This window comes from Eleginops maclovinus, chromosome 6 (genome assembly GCF_036324505.1).
Source record: "Eleginops maclovinus isolate JMC-PN-2008 ecotype Puerto Natales chromosome 6, JC_Emac_rtc_rv5, whole genome shotgun sequence".
Taxonomy (NCBI): Eukaryota; Metazoa; Chordata; class Actinopteri; order Perciformes; family Eleginopidae; genus Eleginops; species Eleginops maclovinus.
Window position 1 is genome coordinate 20,191,646 of NC_086354.1, and position 19,502 is coordinate 20,211,147.

The 19,502-nt window shown below is 40.2% G+C and overlaps 1 protein-coding gene across 2 annotated transcripts in view; it reads left to right on the top strand.

Moving 5' to 3' along the window:
- The window catches only part of LOC134866500 (receptor-type tyrosine-protein phosphatase mu-like), a 142,919-nt gene that overhangs the window by 17,381 nt on the left and 106,036 nt on the right, over positions 1 to 19,502 (top strand). For both annotated transcript variants that reach the window (XM_063886709.1, XM_063886710.1), the window contains exon 2: positions 15,564 to 15,686. In XM_063886709.1, coding sequence (XP_063742779.1) covers positions 15,564 to 15,686 — 123 coding nt within the window. The remainder of the gene's footprint in view (positions 1 to 15,563; positions 15,687 to 19,502) is intronic.

A 19,502-nucleotide genomic window follows, 5' to 3' on the forward strand; every position in this document is an offset into this window, starting at 1 on the left:
TTAGTTGTCACTGGAACGATGTGACACGTCGCTCTGATTCGCGGGGACTGTTGTTGAAAGTGATCGCTCCTGCCAAGGAGAAGCCCTCACCACGGATAAATGGCCGCTGAACAGCATGTGAACAGAGAGATAAAAATGGCAGGGAGGAAATAAACTAGTCTAGCCTGAATTCTCAGCACCAGAAACTGTTGGGCTGGTGAGCTTTGCAGAGGTGTTGTCAGAGAGATACATCTTAGTGTTTTTTATTTCCATTTATCTGTCCTTTATGTCAGGAAAAACTAAATGAATAGATTGTTAAAGTTGAGTTATTCACTCTTGAATTTGAGGACAGTTAAATACTTTAAAACAATAAAATCTCAAGGTCAATGAGTGTAGAAGATATCTCAAGCCAATTCCATGAAAGACAAACACATGACTGAAGGGTGGGTTTTATAAGAATCAGACAAGCTGTCGACAGGAGGATGAAGAAAAAACCCCCCTGCCAGATATTCATGAGGATAACTCTCAAGCGTCGGCACTCTCCTTTTCTTCTTTGTAAAGCTTTGATTGAGAGGGAAATATGCGGCTGTGGATGTCTCGTCCAACGCGCTGTGGAGTTTTCAGAGCTGCAATGAGTCAGACATTGTGTTGGCCATGAGATAAGGGAGGCCAGGTGGCAGAAAATGTCTCGGCTTCACCTGAGTTGTGGGATAAGCGCTGTTCATGACAAGCCATGTACTTTTGATTTTACACGAATAGAATGAACAGAGCTGAGACTAATTTAAAGACTCATAAGGAAAGCGTAGACTTAAAGTTTTTGAAATAAATAGGATTTTATTCTACATAGAGAGACTAGAAGATGGATTATTAATGTAGTTGGATATATTAAGGCTGCTGGCCTTTGAATACCTTGCATACTTCCTTCGCGCTGGATTTGGTATATCAGTACGCTCTACAACACTGTATGGATTATATTGTTTACTATATGCCTCCTACAGTAGGTCTTGGGCTCACCTAGTCTCTTTACTTCCTTTAAGCCCATGCACCATGTACCTGAAAGCACTCAATGATAATGTACAGTACTTTCCCTGTTGACCTTCTTCTTTTATTTTATGGAGTATGGATTGTGTGACAGTGTAAACATTTACAATATTAAAAAGCACAAGCATTGACCGTGTATATATCAAGGAGAAATGTAATGCCCTGGGTTTTTTCTCTGGGAAAGAAACTTGTTCTAAAGGGGACTTAAGGATTTTAGCCTTTGCAGACCATTTACATGCACACAAATCTAAATAACACACTACAGGAAAGGGGAAACCCTTTAAAAGTATAATAGGGCCTTAAAATCCTAGCATCAAGGAGATCCAGTTTCAGGTTATCAAAGGTTTGTGTAAACGGCTTAACTCAAATAAAATCCTCGAGGGCTCGGTGGCCCACAGCCAGATGACTCGGTGCATGTTCTCAGTACCACTATGCTACAGCAGCGTCACCACGACAAATTGCTGTGGTTTTTCTAAACGTGGTGATTTAAATAACTCTAAATGTTTACTTCTTGTAAAACATTTCTCCAGTTTTAGCTGCTCGCTGTCAGATCTCGTCTTTCAGTTGAGCATGTCGTAAACTTGTCGACTTATTTCAATGTACTTATGTCAAATTCCATGCTATGGAGATGATGTGATTCTGTTATGAGTCATGAATTACTGTGCTATCATGTCTTCTCCTGAAACTGCAGGGAGGACAGCTCTTGTCACAAGCCATTGTGGTTTGTTCCATCAGGCTGATGTCTAAGTGCCTGCGTTGTGTTCTCAGCCAGTAATTAGGCACAGCCCTACAACCCCAATAACACAATTATATCTCGGGCTGCTACTTTCCTCCACACCCACAGCCATAATGAATGAACTACAGGTTAATGAAATGTGTGTGTGAAATGGAAGATGCCTCTTGAAAAGTTTTCACACATCTATTTCATTAAGAGCCGAAGCCGGAGGCACAATCCACACAAATGATCCAGTACTAAATTTAACGCTTACTTTGCAACTTCTCACCTTAATCATTAGAAAATGAAAGCTTGTGAATGTCAAAATGAGGCACAGCTTGTTAATTTTATGCCCGGGATGGATAATACAATTGTGCCTGTATATTTTTGGAAATAGAACTGAATGTTCAAATCTTTCCTTTTTAAGGAGCAAATGCTTTCCCAGGCGCCAGTTATCATCATCTTCAGATTTGTCATGAAGACGCTGTGGGAAGCGTGCCAACTCTCAATGTGTTGGATAAGTTTGCGTTGTGTGCATTGTTTGTTTGTGCATGCATATGGTTAATCCCAAATGTGCAGAGTGTTAGTTAAAAGTTTCCAATGTTTGTGCTTCACAGGATCCATGTTTGTATTTGGAATAAGTGCAGTTTTAATTGCTGGAGATGCAAATTCAGATGCTTTCAAAGCCAGCTACGTTTTTTTTCCCCCCCGTAGTGGCAGGTTAGCACTACAGATGGTCGTTGCATAACATGTCTTGTTGGTTTTTCACTTAAACATCTGGAGGTTGGAGTTATATCTACTGTGAATCCAGCTGACCATATTGCATGTTATACCACCGTGTACTCTCAGATTCATCCAGCCATATGGAAGGGGGGTGAACAAGGTTAACTAAACAAGCTGTGATTCGGTCGTCACAATAACTTCCTGGTTTTCTTCGTCTCCATCTGAGGAGTTGGATAAAAAAAAAAAAACCTTTTCTCACGGCTATTATACATAACAATGTGACTCTTTCTGTGCATCCTCTCTTTACTCAAGCCATCACACGCCACCATCTGCACCTTTTACTGCTTTCTTTCTGTCTGACTTGCACACCTATAGGAGAGGCAGCTACTTCCAAGTTGTTTCAACTCAAATAAAGCAAGGGGTGGATGAACAATGAAAGGAAAACCAGCAGGAAGTGTCTCTGTTAGGTGATGGGACTAACCCGTTTTGTGTCTCTGATATATTATCATTACATTTAAGACCTATAGTTAAGCATCTAATTTGGTTTAAACATGATCCAGTGATCATCACAAAATACAGAAAGTTGTTGTTATGAAGGTATTTCCAGAGTCATGATGATATCTAATACCATATTTCCACCATGCTTGTTTGGAACAAGAAAATGTATGATATCTTGGAAAACGTGTAGTATTTTTTTTCATTCAAATGGTTTGAAGAGTCATAAAGGATTCTGGAAAAAAAAATAGCTGGGCAATTTCTGTTATTTTATTAAGCTGGATGCATACATGTGGTTGAAAACGCTGTCATAACGTGTTGGTTTAACATTTCCCCTTATTTGTGTCGAGATCTGGTGATTGAACTTCTTTTGAGTCGGATACAAAACTCACAAAAGTGATGTTTAGCATTTTTGGTAAATACATTTTCTGTTTTAATATCTCATTTTCTTTCATCAATTTCTTTCTCTTTATCGTTCTGCAAATGTCTCTGTCTTACAGTCTGTCTAATATCTAGTCATTCACATGTAGGCTACTAATGTAAGAAAGATATGTGTTTAAGCCAAGGCCTGATGGGTGCTTCTCAGTATTACCATTGAAGATGATGCCCTGTAGTGACGGTCGATTTTTCAGCAGCCCTGACGCTGGCAGCCTTTGGTGGACACTGCAACCCCCTTTCCTTCAGTCTTCCAGCTTCTCCGCTCTCGTTAATCTCACATTGCCTGGGGGTTATTTTGTGTGTGTTGTGGTTTAGTTTAATTTGTTGATCTGTGCTGCGGTGAAATTCCATCAAAGGGATATGTTTTTTTCTATTGTCTGGATTGGCAGCATTTGATGTAAACTTCACTGAACCTGACGTTGGAGCGCTTCAGATAAAGAAGCTCGTTACACACATAGTGAAACTTTTCTGGTTGTTATAGAGTGCACCATAAATTAGTCATTAACCCATATTAATCGATTCTTTGGTCCAAGTGTCGTTAAATATTTTATCATCTCTTATCTTTTAACATCCTCTGCCGTTTTTATATTTTCCGATCTTCTCATGGTCGTATTCATGACGGACACGAGCCCTGCAGTGTTTGCATGCTGTCCCCGTTGATGTCCGTAACATTTGAGACCATGTCAAAATAGCCTAAACATGGCAGTGAGTGTTGCAGTGTCGGGGTGTGAAAGAAGGCTTTGGCAGCTCTCCTTGTTTTGTGATTGATTCGGCTCTTCTGGCCAAACCAATATAGTCCAAAAAGCCTGTGGGCTGGTCGAGCAGAGCAGAGGGCTCAAAGTGACATTTGACTGGATGAGACGTTCTCCTGTACTGTCGGAGAATAGTGAGTATCATGACCTCTGTGGGCATTCACATGATGACACTTTTTTAGAAAGACCTGAGGGACCGATTGACAGTTCACTCTGTTTTGAGGAAGGACTAGCCTCCAGGAACTGCAAGTGAAAAGTTGATCTCGACAACTTTTAGCCAAACTATTTTAGCACATTTCACAATGTTTGAGATTCACCCACTATTTTTTGAAAATAACAGTGTATTCACTAAATTACTCAGGTGAGATTTTCATCAGAGACAATATAAAGTGACTGATGACTAACATATCTTTTGTCTAGCTACTTTAATTCAGGGCTGCAGCTATGCTCACTGCAGAGATGCATAAAAGACTGCTACTCGACTTTATGCAGAATATCCAGCAGTATGTAATTATGGATACTGAGTTCTACTGTGTATTTATTCACAGCGTGTTTGACGCGTTGACCAGAAACTCTGTTCACTGCGTCACATTAATTTAAGAATGTAAATGTCACAGGAGTGTTTGTTAGGTAATTCCTACAAGGTATATTCTGCTTTAATCACTTCACACTTGTTAAAGTTTTTGATCTACCAGAGAAAGCTATAGATAAAAGGCAGATGATTCAAAATGCAGCAGCACGTGCACTGACCAAACCCAGAATAAGAAAGCATGCATTAAGTCTATTTTTAAGTATCTTTGCTGCTGTTACTTTTTTAAAGTCTAAGTTTCTCTCATTGGTTTTCAAATTGCTCAGTGAATTAGCATTTGACTGCATGTCATTAAACTATTTTAGGGTATGCACAGCATCTTTTTTTATTCTTCAATGCTGGTCTTTGAAGTGTTTCTATCGCCCAGAAACAGTTTAAGTTATAATAGTACCCGCACATAAACATCTCACTTGACTCTTAAAAAACTAAATCTCCAGTATTACTTTAGAGAAACAGACTAATTTGAGTTTTTAAGGTAGCTTTTAATCTAGTTAGGGATACTAATTATGGTATACGTTATGGCCGTTCGTTATGCCCAATGACTCAAGGACACATATTTTGACAGAGGTGTTGTTGCATATACCGATGACCTTTTCTTAATTAGTGTTTATGTGGAAGGCTTTATAGATGTGGGTGTTTGGCGCTATGAATACAATTTCATGAGATAAATCTCAATTTGTTGTTTGATTAGGGAGGGAGGCTGTGGCTCAGTGAAGCAATGCGCTGATCTTCGGATCAGAGGAGCACTGGTTCAATCCCCATTGCAGTCAGCATGTTGCTGTGTCCTTGCGCAAGACTCTTCACGCCAATTTGCTCCTGTGGGTCCACAGTATTAAGTTAATTGCTTTGGGTAAAAGCAATGCAATCAGAAAATAGTGTTTTTTTGTTGACGAAAAAATATCCAAGACTATTGTCCTAGCCTTTTGTGACATCTCCAAATATCTTCTCTTGTTCTAACAGCCCAATGCTTAGAGACATGATACTCATTTGGGAAATGAGGGAATCCCCACATTTAATCGTATGCCAGACATATTTGATCTTTTTTTTCTTGAAATGTAACTTAAACTTATACCTACGTATCAAAAATAATAACTAATAATATTCATTTAGATGAAGTTCGGCTTTTATGTTGAAAGATTGGTGGAACTTCAGCAATACTTAACATACTGGGGAGGACCACACATCCATATTGATGATTATTGTACTACTTTTTTCAGGCTCTAAATTATTAAACAATTCAAATGATGTTTGCTTTAATCTGCAAATTTGCTCAGCACACTGGCCCTTCTTCTATTGTAAATTCCTTCCTATGTCCAGCTAGAATGTGCTTGCCCTATGACTTTATACGGACATTTGTCACGTTGTTAATATAAGAACCCGCAGTGTAACGAGAGATCAGGGAGGTGCTGTGCCTCAGAAGTTTGTGTGCTGCGGACTAATCTCAGCAATCATTGGACGGTACAGATGCTAGATGGTAATATTCTCCTGCAGGCGACACGGCAGAACGCGGCAAAGATTGGAAGACCAAAGCCTCCCGAAGGAGGGCCCTGCAGGAGCTTGAGATCCATCTAAAACTTTAAAGGTTTCTCCTCTCCCTGTGATGTGTTGGGTTTTGATAGTACACTTAAATCAGAAAATAGGTCACGAGCAGTCATACAATAATTGGATTTAAAAATTAATAATATTAATGGGTTCTGGGAATTCCTTTGTTTCCTTGACTTATTCATACCACTTCACCGTCGGATTTGATAACAAACCAACCGGAAGGGCTAATATATCTCACGTTACTCTGTCACTTAATGCATGTACCAGTCACCTCTGTGCAGTATCATATTAAAAGTGGGTTAGAGGCATCGAGTCGTAAAGATATTCCTAATTTGATTTAATCAATTTGAAAGGTAATCGCTTTTCCTTGAAACGGCTTTGAAATTCTTTCTGAATAATTGATCTCATTTCAATATGTATTTTTAAAATTGAGATAAATAGGTTAGGATGTCGTTTTAAAGGAAAATACTTTATATCCAGGCCCTGTTGACTTAAATAATTCACATCATTTTTTGAGTAAAAGCAACTGTAGCTTGTGTACGATATAGTCTTGGTCACTACTGTTAATCAACCACTTATTTCTGCATCTCTTAGATGCATATATATAAAATAAAATTGGACGCACCAATCCAGATCTGTATTGGCCCAGATTTTGACCTCATTAAACCAATGGTTTGACATTTTCTGTTTATTTGCTGAGAGGGAATTGTATGATAACTTAAACCAGGGTAACATATTTTTTAAGTAGTCCCCTTATTTGACCTAAACTTTCCTTAACGCTCTGAAAACTGCCTCCCCAGTTAGAGACAGACGGATGGCTAAAAAACTGTGATGCTGGGCAGCGCTTTGACACATTGGAAAAGAACTGTAATGCCAGTTGCATAAATGGCTGTCAGCTACACACACAAGATAATGTGGGTGATGTTGTTAGCTGCTTTATATTGGAGAGAAATGTCATGGTTAAGGCTGTTGGTGATCTTTATTGGTATAATTATCTCCATTGTCTTAAAATGTCATGGCTAAGGACTGGAGCTGTAGTTAAACACAGTGAGATGAGATTCCTCCCACTTGTTTCGAGATGCTTACTGACCAGTCTGCAGACTTTCCTGTTGCCAAGCACAACAACAGCTTGGCAAGTCAATTTGAAAAAGGGAGCCTTGTGTGCCTCGTGCTTTCAAAGTTGGCTCCCCCTGACCCAGGAGGATTAAGCCTGGCAACCGGGTTTTTCTTTCAGGTAGCTGATTTATTGGGCTTCGGCAGAGAAACAAAGGGTCTGAATGTGTTTGAAGTGTGCAGGTGAAGACCCTAAGACGGCCCTTTTGAAAAAGCTCCCAGAAGGATTGAAATCTCTTCAGTCGCACCTGTCAAGGCAGCATTCAGATCCAAACAGTAACCTTTCACCTGGGCCGGGATCCACCTTCCACCTGTGCACCGTCTGCTGACCAGACTTTCCAACCCCAGCGCGACTGTGGGTGGCGGCGCATTAAACACACTGCATATGTGATTGACGATATGTCGTGACACAAAAGCAAAGTAATGATACTTCATAAGGCTGATCATTCTTCCTGACTACGCAAGCTTTGCATTTTGGCCTAGATTTACTCTCCTTCTCAAGAGGGATTGATTCAACCTTTCTTCTATTCTTCTACATTTTCTAATTAGCTTTAGCGATTTCCTAATTCTTTGACATTCAACCTTGAATTAGTCCCTCCTCCACACATAAAAACATGCATTTGTTCCACTTCTGGAAAACAAACAAAAGGATGTTAATGTTTTTGTTTATTCCACGATCAAACATAATCATTCTCTCCTCTGGAGGAAACCTCCCTTTGGGCTAATTTCTGGCATTGTTACTTGCATGTTTGACAAATTAGGCTCTGGGAAACTCGGAGGGGGAGCAGGGAGGAAAGTTACTGATACTGACATTAGCATTTCATCCCTTTTTTGTTACTCTTGGGCAGAATTCAAAGCTTTGCTGACTTAGCAGATTCTGGGAGGATTGAAGGGGTTCAGTCTGAAGGGTCAGTCACTGTGGGATGGGGATGTTGCTTTCTATTGGAATGAGCTAGGGGGGATTTTAGCATTGAGCACAGGCTAGGCTCTCATTCCTTTTTTCTCTTCCTGAGGGCTTCCTGTCCAGGTGTGGATCTATTTTCCGGAGTTTTCTCCTCTCTTTATTCTGTCTTTCATTGATTTCAAGCTCAGATCCAGTGGCCCATCATACCTCGATCAAATGTAAGACCGGGCTGGAGGAAGTTTTAATTTCCAGTCTCATAGTATTGAGCTTCTACTGTGTAGTGAATCAATTCAGAGGGTTAATTCCACTCTAAGGCATCTTCACAAGGACAGCACAGGATATGCATCAACAATAGCAGCACATCCAGACACAGCAGGATGTTTGTTTTTGTTTTATTTTATTTCAGATATTTGACAAGCCAAACCCTTAGCATTTTGTTCCCCAGCTGTTCCTCACCTTGCTGTTGAAATGTCTCTTTAACTTGTGCAAGCGCTGAATTCAATAGTGCGCCTTTTATGCTCCATCACCATATCATTTCTAGGGGCATGTTGAACACAAGAAAATAGGGAGCCAAACGAGCCTGTTTCGCTCCGACATTTAGCGTATCAACAGGCATTAAGCTGAATAGGAAACAGCCCTATTTCCTCTCTGGTTCTCCCTCTCTCTGGCTGGCAGAAGTGCAGAGACAGACACTGTGGCTCTCTCTCTGGATAGATACAAGAATGAGGATGCTGGGAACAATAGGAGGAGAAGTCATTGTTAACAGGCCTTATTGCCGTCAAGTCAGAGTCAGAACTCGCCTAAGCCATATCTTTTCAAGCTTAACAGCAGGAGGTTTTTTCTCAGTCTAAAGAAAATTGATTAAATCTGGTCTCACATTTGGGAGCTCCAGCTTTTTTTGAATAAATGAGCCCTCTGAACTATATTACTTGACCTCAACATCCTGAAAAGTTCTGGCAAGCTGTGATTCAAAATGGACTTCTGCTAAGAGAATAATTAGCACAATTCTCAGTGTTATCACCACAGGATATGTCTCTGCAGAGAGACCAGAAGGCCTCATTTTTATTGCTTAGAGAAAAATGACAATGAGAGTCTTCCTTGTCTCCGAGTTAGTTTCCATATTTATCTTAATTGGTGCCTGGCAGGTTATACAGAATGGAGATGGATTTGAAGTCATTTACTGGGAGTTCTTGACAGGCGCAGTGGAAGAGAACGTCAAACCCTGTTCTGGCACACATAGCTTGGAAATCATCTGTCAAAGTTTAGCATATCTAAAGAGAAGGCTGCCTGTCATCTTCAATGTACATCTAACCATGCACAAGGGTGGATTTGATCAGGAACTGTGTTGTACTCCTGGTGTACAGCACATTCATCAATTTGATATTCTGTTGACAAGCCCGAAAGGGAAGGCAAAGAGGCTATTATAACGAGATGGTTTTGAGCTACAAGTCATGCCAAAGGTTTTTCTAAAATAATGAACCTTAGCACAATTTATTTAAAAGGCAAAATCTTCACAGCTTTATTCCTTATTAGACATCTTTTTGATAACGGTCTGTTGTTTTACCTAACAAATGTTCCCTTTTTGTTCTGATCATGTTTCCTGTCACACACAATGTGATTTGTCTGCTTTGTTTTGCATAACATTGCTGACAAGTGCAAGGCTAAGCCAGGCAGATTATCAGTGGAAATCTCCACTCCAACTTCTTTATTATCCCTTCGAATCAATGTGGTGAACAGCAAGACGTGATTGATAATGATATTCAGATTGATTGTCTAAATCCCCTCCCTCACTTCAAAGTCCCCAAACAGATAGTATATATACATGCAATTCAGTGCAGAGATGAGTCTTGGCAGGAGCTGCCAATAGATAAGTGAAATAGGGCCAGAGTGAAAAGACCTATCAGTCCCTAAGGGGCTTAGCTGCACGATTCTGAAGCTCTAAACTGGTGGTGGTGGAGGGAGATAGTCGACATTGGTTTTAAATTACCCAAGATTGCCTTGTGGTTTCAGTCTGCGGGGAGGCCAGCAGACAAGATGTTTGTTAAAACAAGTGGAGACATTGAGGGAGATTGGAGCAAAGAGCAGACCTGCGATTTCCTAGCCAGACAGAACAGGTTGGAAAGCTGGTAATTGCAGAATTGGCAGAGGGGCTAAGGAGGTATTGCAGCAATGATATCTGCCACTGGGACTGAAACAGTTTCAATGCTGGAAAAGGGCTCAGTTTCTTTACTGGGAGGAAATTCTATCTGATGCCGTAAGAGCTACAGCACACACCACACTAATGCTCATTTTGTTCATTTACTTGCTTTGTTACAATATGTAACTCTCTCAAATTTACTGGGTGGAGAATAACCAATAATTATGTAGAAGCTAGTAATTATCATTCAGGTGAGGCTTTACAGGCCAACTATGGTCTGAACCGGCAAAGTCCTAGGTTTTTGTTCTGTACTTTCCAGTCTTCTTTCTTTGCAATCATGTTCTTTCAAACAAAAGTAACCCCCTCCAAAAATAACGCTTAAAGGTATAGTTAAACATTTTAGTAAGACATTAATACACAAAGGTGGACATTGAACTCCTAGTCTCTGTGAGTTGCCTAGCAACCTCCCTGTGATGAAAGGACTCCAGGAAGTCACTGCGTTTACAGCCTGTTGAAGAGAAGCCATCAAACCACCAATTGTTCTTTTTGGACATCGATTTCTTTTGTAAATTAAAACAATTAGATGCAGCCCATATTATTTAGTAGGTAGCGATAGGGCACTGGTAGCTGGATTTTGGCACTTTCGGTCAGAACCAGGCCGTTCTTACACTCTTTCAGTTGATATGCAATGCTAAGCTAACTAGCGCGATACAAGAGAGATATTGATCCTCTCTCGGCAGGAACATTTTCCCCAATTTTTTGTATTACTTCCTATTCCTATTACTTTGAGTTGAGGACCAGATGCAGGAAAGAGGACTTGACAAATGTAATTTTGCAAATAACAAAACTGCTGCAAAACAGAAGCGGGCAATGTCAGTTCCAAACTCACCAAGGAGCTCTACATTTAACATTTCAAAAACACCTTATTTTCCATTTAATCCCTTACAACTCAACCTTTTCAATAGTCTCTTTCCAACAACACAATCCTTCCCACACCGGCATTCAGAGACGACTGCGTGAATTGCACTCCACTACAGTACCAAACTTTGACACACACAATCACGCACACAGCTTTTAATGCTCAAAGTTTACTTTTGTTACGGATACAATAACAAAAGGCCTTTAAAGTCTGACTTGAAAATCTTTAGGAGAAATTGGCTCCAGCATTGAGGGGTTGAGTTATTGATTCTGGCCCCTGGCTCAGTCCAGGAAAAGATGGATAGATAGATTTCTTTGAAATGCACTCTGCGTGAGAATATAAAGACTATTGTGTGTTTTCGCTCAGGAATAAATTGTTTCATGACATATCTAGGGCCACCTTTTTAGCTTCAAGCTGCTTGCTTCTCTTGAAAGGGGAACGTTGACATGGGGTGGAGCACATTCATCTGTAGTCCCAGACTACCCACACCTCATAGAAGCTTTTATTGAAAGTTAAATCTCCTTCTGAAAGTTGGCAGCCTCTCGTTGGGATATCTATTTCAGCAGCTGTCGCGGCTGATTATATGGGGGTTATGCCACACACTGGCAGCGATATAAACCTCCTACCGAGAGGCAGGCTATTATGATGCTATTGATTGATGCATTCATCTGCATGCCTGTGTACAACCCCTTGACTAGGAAGCAGCAGTATGGTATTGATGGCATGCAACATGTGATCAGCGATACAATTGTTTTTTGGCACTCACAATCATGAAGTCAAACATTTGGGAAAGCTTATGATGCCAAGAAATCTCTGTTAAACAACATGCTTTTAGTTAACCTTTGGGGCAGATCAGTTTACAGCAGATCAATAACAAGTTGAAGGCCTCATTGGAGAACCTCCCATTTATGACGTCTTATACCCAGAGTTTATTGATACAATCAAAGCACTGCACATTGATTAACTGCTTCTTCACCCAGTTATCCAGTCAAATAGTTGACTTGAGCAATGAATTCCAATGGTTCTTCTCTATTGTTGAGCAAAAAGTGGTATGGGTTTGTTCCATCCACTGTTTTCCAATACAAGATTCATAGGGAATCAATAAGAAAAGATAGATCCTCAATCGTCAATATCTCCCTTAGTTGTTTCTTGAATTTGTTTTTGAGAACGGTCTTAAGAAGATTCAGATGCATGTGTTACTAAAACAGAAACATTAGGACCTGTGATGATTCCAATTGTTTCTAACTGAAAGCACGTGCTAGTTAATCCCAACGAGCATAGGTAATGACATGATATTTATTATCGTGTCAAAAGATGAATGGGATGTTTAATTGGTCTGTTTCAAATTAGATATTTTGATTTTTAGATTAAATACTATTTGCAGTTTGAACTCTAGTTGAGCAGTGGAATAACATATTGGTGATAATAGCATTAATAGTACAGATCTATATCTCGAAAGGATGAAGTTTCAAACCTCAACATTGTCATTTTCCTGATTTTTATTTTCAAGTTGACATTAAAAATTAAACAACGCCTGGGTTCTGGTCATGCATAATCTTTGAGGCTTTTTTTTCATGCCCACTGTGTTGCAATTCCTTTTTCCACTCCCATCACCCACTGACTCGGGAATACATAACGCTTCTCGCCAATGCCATCGATTTGAATATCAAACACCAATAATAAAAGCTTCCTCTTTGGGTTTGTTTGAGCTCAGGCATGCTGTGAGAAAGAAGGTGGGCGGCTCAGGGCAAAGGATCTTGGAACTATTGAGTCAAAATATTGATGGAACTGAGCCAGTCCCTGTGACGCTGCAGCCAAAGACTCATGTTAATGTTGTCCAAGTCGCAGCTTGCCAACACAAACATTTTTATTTATTTAGGGAGAAAACATTAAGTACACACTCGTTTTTTTTTTTGGCACCGTCTTCATGTTCTTAGAGTTTCACACACTGAGGTGGAGGACAACCACAAGTTTACTAGCGGTTTGTCACAAAAACGCTCCAACTGACATGTTTGATCTACAGAGCAATGTAGAGGATGAAGGTTGATTTTATTAGGCTTTCTTACGCAGTGTTGGAATTGTATTCAAAAATAGTTACAGGGAAAAGCTACATGCTATCCTTCTAGGTGCATATCTTGCTTTACTGCTTCCACAGAATGAGCTTAGCATAATAGCTCAAAGAGAAAATGTATAGGGGAAACTTACTGTATATTTTATGAAAAAAATAACAGTACCAATACCACATGGAAGAAAATGCAACGATAGGCTTCAAGTTAGACTCATGCATTGAGTAAGTGTTATCATCAGAACTAAAAGTATGCAGAAAGAAGATTAGAGGAGAGGGCTTTATTAGCTCAATCACAAGCCTTTTCATAGTACATGCATAGTAGCCATAATTAATGAAATGATGCACACCTGGGCTGTATTTACTGTGACAGGGTTTTTAACTGTTTGCTAATAAGCTTAAAATGTTTTTCAAATTATAGATGAGAGCAACATTAACACACACACACACACACACACACACACACACACACACACACACACACACACACACACACACACACATACACACATACACACATACACACATACACACACACACACACACACACACACTCTGCGGTATGGAGTTAAATGGAAAACTCAGTGTTTCCGACAACTTGACAGCACCCTCAACCTTTAGCATAAACATTTGCTCTACACATTAGCAAGCAACATCTAGCTTTAGCTTTCACAGAGTACTATGGACATGTATTTGGAGTGTGAACTATTGGTGCTTGTTAATTTCAAGTAAGTCTTTTGATCTGGTTCATGTGCTCATCTCTCGAGAATACTATCAGTCTTTTTGGTTTGTTTTTATGGCTTTGTTCACTGTTACTTGTTAGCTTTACTCTGATGTTTCACACAGAAGGAAGCCTAGCTTGCAGATAGCTAGCTTCTTATCCTAACACGTTGCTTTTGTAAGATTCTAACTGTGGTGGACAATGGATTTTTGGATAAGCTCCCGACAATACCTCAACCTTTTACTTGTGCTACTTTAGCAATCACTCCCTTTTTCCATTCTTCCACCCCCTCAAAAAACAGACAAAGCAGCAAATATATCATTAGCAGCTGCCCTATGGAGCTGGATATTAATTATCCTGTGTTCTTCTCGTTTGGCCACTCATTTGCACGTGTACTGTAAATGTCACCAGGGAGATAAATGGGAAAACAAAAACCCCAGCTTGTAGCCTTTGCAGCAGAATGTCAGAGGGAGCTTGTACAAGATGAGATATTGGTTTTGGCCTGGCATGGATTCTGGCTCAAGGAACATTCCCAGAGGAAATACAATTTGTATGTCATCTGTGTTTAGAAAGTTATTAGCAATGCACAAGCAAACATTTTCAGATTTAAGTTTTGGATTCTGGCAAGAAGCAGGATAATAATCACTACATCTGTTATAAACAATGAACCAATAAAATCCTGTATCTGACACTGCATAATATAAGTTCATCCAATTCTTCTCCAAGTCCTCTGCCTGCTCTGAGAACAACCTCCCCCTGTGTCAGAACCAGCTTTATGATTCTCATTTTTTACTCGGTGTGAACTTCTTTCTTGCCACATATTGTTCTGACATGCCTTTTTTGTAGATTTATGAGTGGATTGAAAAGCACTTGGGGGGGGGGGGGGGGAGCTCAACCCCAACCCTCACATTCTCTGTGTGGCCTTTAAGGTGTGAGGAATAAAAGAGTATTTGTATTAATCGATCACACGCCAAGCCCGGTTGAAGCTTGGCCCTAATGGTTGCTTGCTGTCATTTTGCAAGCAGCTTGTAAAAAGGATTAGAGTGGCTCTGTGGAGTAACGGCGCACGAACAGCAAAGTTCTGTGGCCAGCACTGAAAATAAATCAATTTATCCCTGATGGTGGTGCAGTTTTGGAACATAACGCCTAACGATGATAGAGTTTAGACACTTCATACTTGTCGTTGTGAAATTGGACTGCCGTGTTGCTAATGATGGTAATGTATGTTGTGCCTCGCCTACTACAGTAATCCTTCACTCTGTCTCACTTACATGCATCTCATTGTCTGGCATATTGCATTATGAATACCGTTGGACAAAAAAAAAAAAAAAAAAAGGGTAGACTTTAATTTATATACTCATTCAGTTGAACAGCAAGTTAATGGAAAAACTGTATAACCATATCAAATTCTTCCCTTTTTGTCACAGGCGATTGTAACTTTGAGAAGCCGCTGGCAGCATGTGGGTACAGCCAAGGCAGAGACGATGACCTTGACTGGGAGCAGGCCAATACCAGAGAGAAGCCTTCTTCAGATCCATGGATGCCCTCAGGTAAGGACAATGACACTGGCTTGTGTATAGTGGAGGTCATATTTCCACCCTCATATAGAGAATACATCACTGCACTACATTTTATTCTTCAGTTTAAGAATCAGCATTCTGCACAGAATATTTTAATATAAAGAAATCTTATCTCAAACCAGTAGGACAAGGTCCTTACACTAGAGTTGGAGGATGAAACCCTCTTTATTAGTCACATGCATGCACACAGCAGAGCACACACAGTGAAATTGGTCCTCTGCATTTAACCCATCCTAGTACTAGGAGCAGTGGGCAGCTATCATGCAGCGCCCGGGGAGCAATGGGGAGGGGGGATTGGAGGTGTCCGGTGCCTTGCTCAAGGGCACCACAGCAGGGCCTAGGAGGTGAACTGGGACCTCTCCAAGTAGCAGTCCACTTTCCATATTTCAAGTCTGTTCGGGGACTTGAACCGGCGACCCTACGATTCCCAGTCCAAGCCCCTACTGACTGAGCCACTGCTGGACAGCTATCTGTAATGTGGAAAATGGATTTGAAATGTTTTTTGCTTTGTTTTGAAGGCCCTTAAGTACCTTCATTCTTTATCTACTGCTTATTTGATCATGTTCAAAACTGCTCCTTAAGTTGCTGGCTTGCACAATTTACCAAAAAGTAATTACAAAAGGAATGGTGTAGCAGCTTTTGGTTATTTTCTTAATACGTATTTATATATTGAATATACTTCTAAAGTATAGATTGTTATGCACTGAAGGTAAGGTACAATATCCCATCACAAAAAAGTCAAAAACATAAAGTTTCATTGTTGCTTTTAATTAATTCCATCTATTTCTGGTTTCATTATTATTTTCCTTTTTTAATACTTGTTTTATTGTTTTCATGTCTGTGTTTAATAACTTGTAGTTTTTAATAACAGTGTTGTTGATCTTTCTCTTGTAAAGCACTTTGAGGTGCTTCTAATGTTATGAAAGTTGCAATATGAAAGTATATTATCATTTTTATAAATAGGAATCAAATCAGTTGTTATACGGTATCCACTTCCTCATTATATACAGATATGCTACTCATCATTATGACATGGCATCCGAGACGTTCACTACTATAAAGACCTTGAAATAAAGTAAATCTGCCTTGGCTCAAGTAGGCGAGCTACAACGATCATCAAAATCCCAAATAGGAAACTAATTTCACAAAGCATTTATATGACGCGTATCTTCTATAACTTTTTCACTGAATGTAACGTATCTCCGAATGTCCAGTTCAATCCGACGATGTGACGTTCACATGAGAGATTTTTTATAATTAGGCTATGGGGCTCCATATAATTGAATATATTATAAGGCTGCATCCAAACAATTAAGTGTCAGAGATTAATAAATATTGATTACAGCTTTTATGGTCATCTACTACTAATTGAAAAAGGCAATACTTCTACATTCTCCTCCAGAGTTCCTACACTATTTCCTCCTTTTGTATTAACATTCATACAACTTCTTTCCACCTGAGTAGATTACACAGGATCTATGGGACAGTCACATGAACAGAGACAAAGCCACATTTGATTTCATAATACAAAGATCCATTTTAATTAAAGGAGTCCTTTTTTTCTTTCACATATTGAAATTCATTCAAATGCTTTCCCTGCATTTTGTGTCCGTCGCACACAGTTTGTCTCTTTAATGTTCCATTGATCGCTTTTCATCTGAGTTGAAATGCAGGGGTATCAGCGCCACAGAGTGGAAGGCACCTAAGGAATTAGACTAATGGAATGACGTTCCTTTTTTGTGTTATAACAAAGGTAGTGTTGCAAACTAATGGATATTGTTTTCCTCCTCTATCTGACGCCTAATCTCACAAAGGCTGCATCACAGATAGATTGCACTGGGCGCCCCCAGTGACACGGGGAATTAATTAGCAGGCCCGCACTCATTTTAAGCAGCCTGTGCCCAGACCTGTTGTGTACATCAGAATGATGCGTGTTGAACCGCCCCAGAGAAATTACTTTCCATGGAGGGGGAAGTGTCTGCTCTTTTCTATCGCAATTGATTAATGTACGGACACATAGAGGCTGGGCAAAGGTTAAAGCAAATTCGTGGAAAGCCTTGACCTACAAATTAACACCTCGCACAACGGTCTAAATTTAACATATCTGATTAAAATCTCATGTCTGGTTAAGAGGTGTCCCTGATTGTGCTTCCTCGTCTGAGTACTCTTCAGATAGGCTTGTTTTCTACCGGTGCGACTTGAGTTGTGCGTAATTAACAGGTTGCAGCTCTTTCTCCATTTCTCAGTGTGAGCACTCAACCTGCCGTGCAAAATTGTATTCTCTCCTCTTTGACCGCAGTGAAAGGGATGTGAAATGTAGTGTGCTTGACAGTTGAAATTGTTTTAGGGCTACTGGAGAGAGGTTTGATGGGTGAAAATGCATTTAGGTGAAAGCCACACTGGTGGAAAAGCTATCTCACCTCTGATTGCTGTCTCACTCTCAACCTGTACTTATGAATCTTGACAAAACGACCTTATCATACTCACAGAACAGATTGTTCCGAACAGAAGGCATTGCTACCTCAAACACTTTTTAAATTGGTTGTAGGCAGTTTCTGGTTGTTCTCAATGTCAATGTATGTGTTAGGTTATGTTTAAAACCTGGCTGAGCTTCCAGTGCAAATCCAATCCTTCCAGAGGTTAAGATACCAGTATCCCTTGACATCACCTCTTAATGCAAGTCGGGTGGAAAGAAAGCGTGTAGAGACCAGGTTGGTGTAGCATGACGTTTGAGGAGTTAGTGTTCTGTAATAGACAGACAATCCAAGTTTTACTTTTATTAATCAAAACCAAGAGATTTCCCTAACCATAAGTGCTCTAGTTTTTCTAGCCATAACAATAACTCAATATTGAACATCCCCCCCCCGAGAGGAATTTAAAACTTTGCAGACCATTCACATGCACAAAAAAATTACAGGAAAAAAAAAGAAAAAGGCGTCCAATAGGTTCTCTTTTTCAGAGCCAAGAAACCATTATAAAACTGTATGACTCCCTCTTTTTACTAAAGGATCGAAAAAAAGTCGGACTTGAAAGCTGCTACCTTTTTATCTGCTCGCCAAATCATGTATCAAAGGCTAGTGAAATCAATAGAAACCCATTTTGAATGAAGGTGCTGTTTCATTGTGAACAGAACAGACTCATGAGAGGCCTTGTGCAGGATTTGATGTCAGCCAGCTGAGGATTCTCCTTCATCCTGCAGGGCTAATACTGCAACCAAAGACCGAACCGGCCTGATTCCGTCCCGACGTGTAAATAAAAGAGCACCAAAAGAAAAGAAGCAAAATTAAACGCAACGAGGAAAAACAAGCCCTCTGGTCATATGAACAAGAGAGAAGCGGTGCATGAAACTCTTGGTTGTTTACGACGATCCGCTCCCTACCTAATTGCTACGTCTGGACGGAGAGTAGTCTTGTTTATCCCTCCGCACAGCCCTGATTGCATGCTTTGGCTCCTTTAGGGTGGCTCAGCCCTGTTCTGAGGCTCCGCTTGGGCACTCCCCAGTGTGTTCCCTCTCCCGAGCCAACTGGAGTAACCCCCGGCAGAGCTGTCACTGTCAGTCCTGTTGTTACCAACAAGCCTCATCTGCCCTGGACAATGATAATAAAATCAAGCGAGCCAAGACAACACTCATTCAGCCTTGGAGAAAGGAGCTGGATGCACTTCTGTCAATGTCAGATGTTGGCTTGGATTGCAAATTATTTCAAGAGAAAATTACCAGGCGTGAATCAAAGTAAAAACTGATTTCTTGGTTTCTATCCTGCCCTCTGTTGTTTTAAGTTCCCCAAC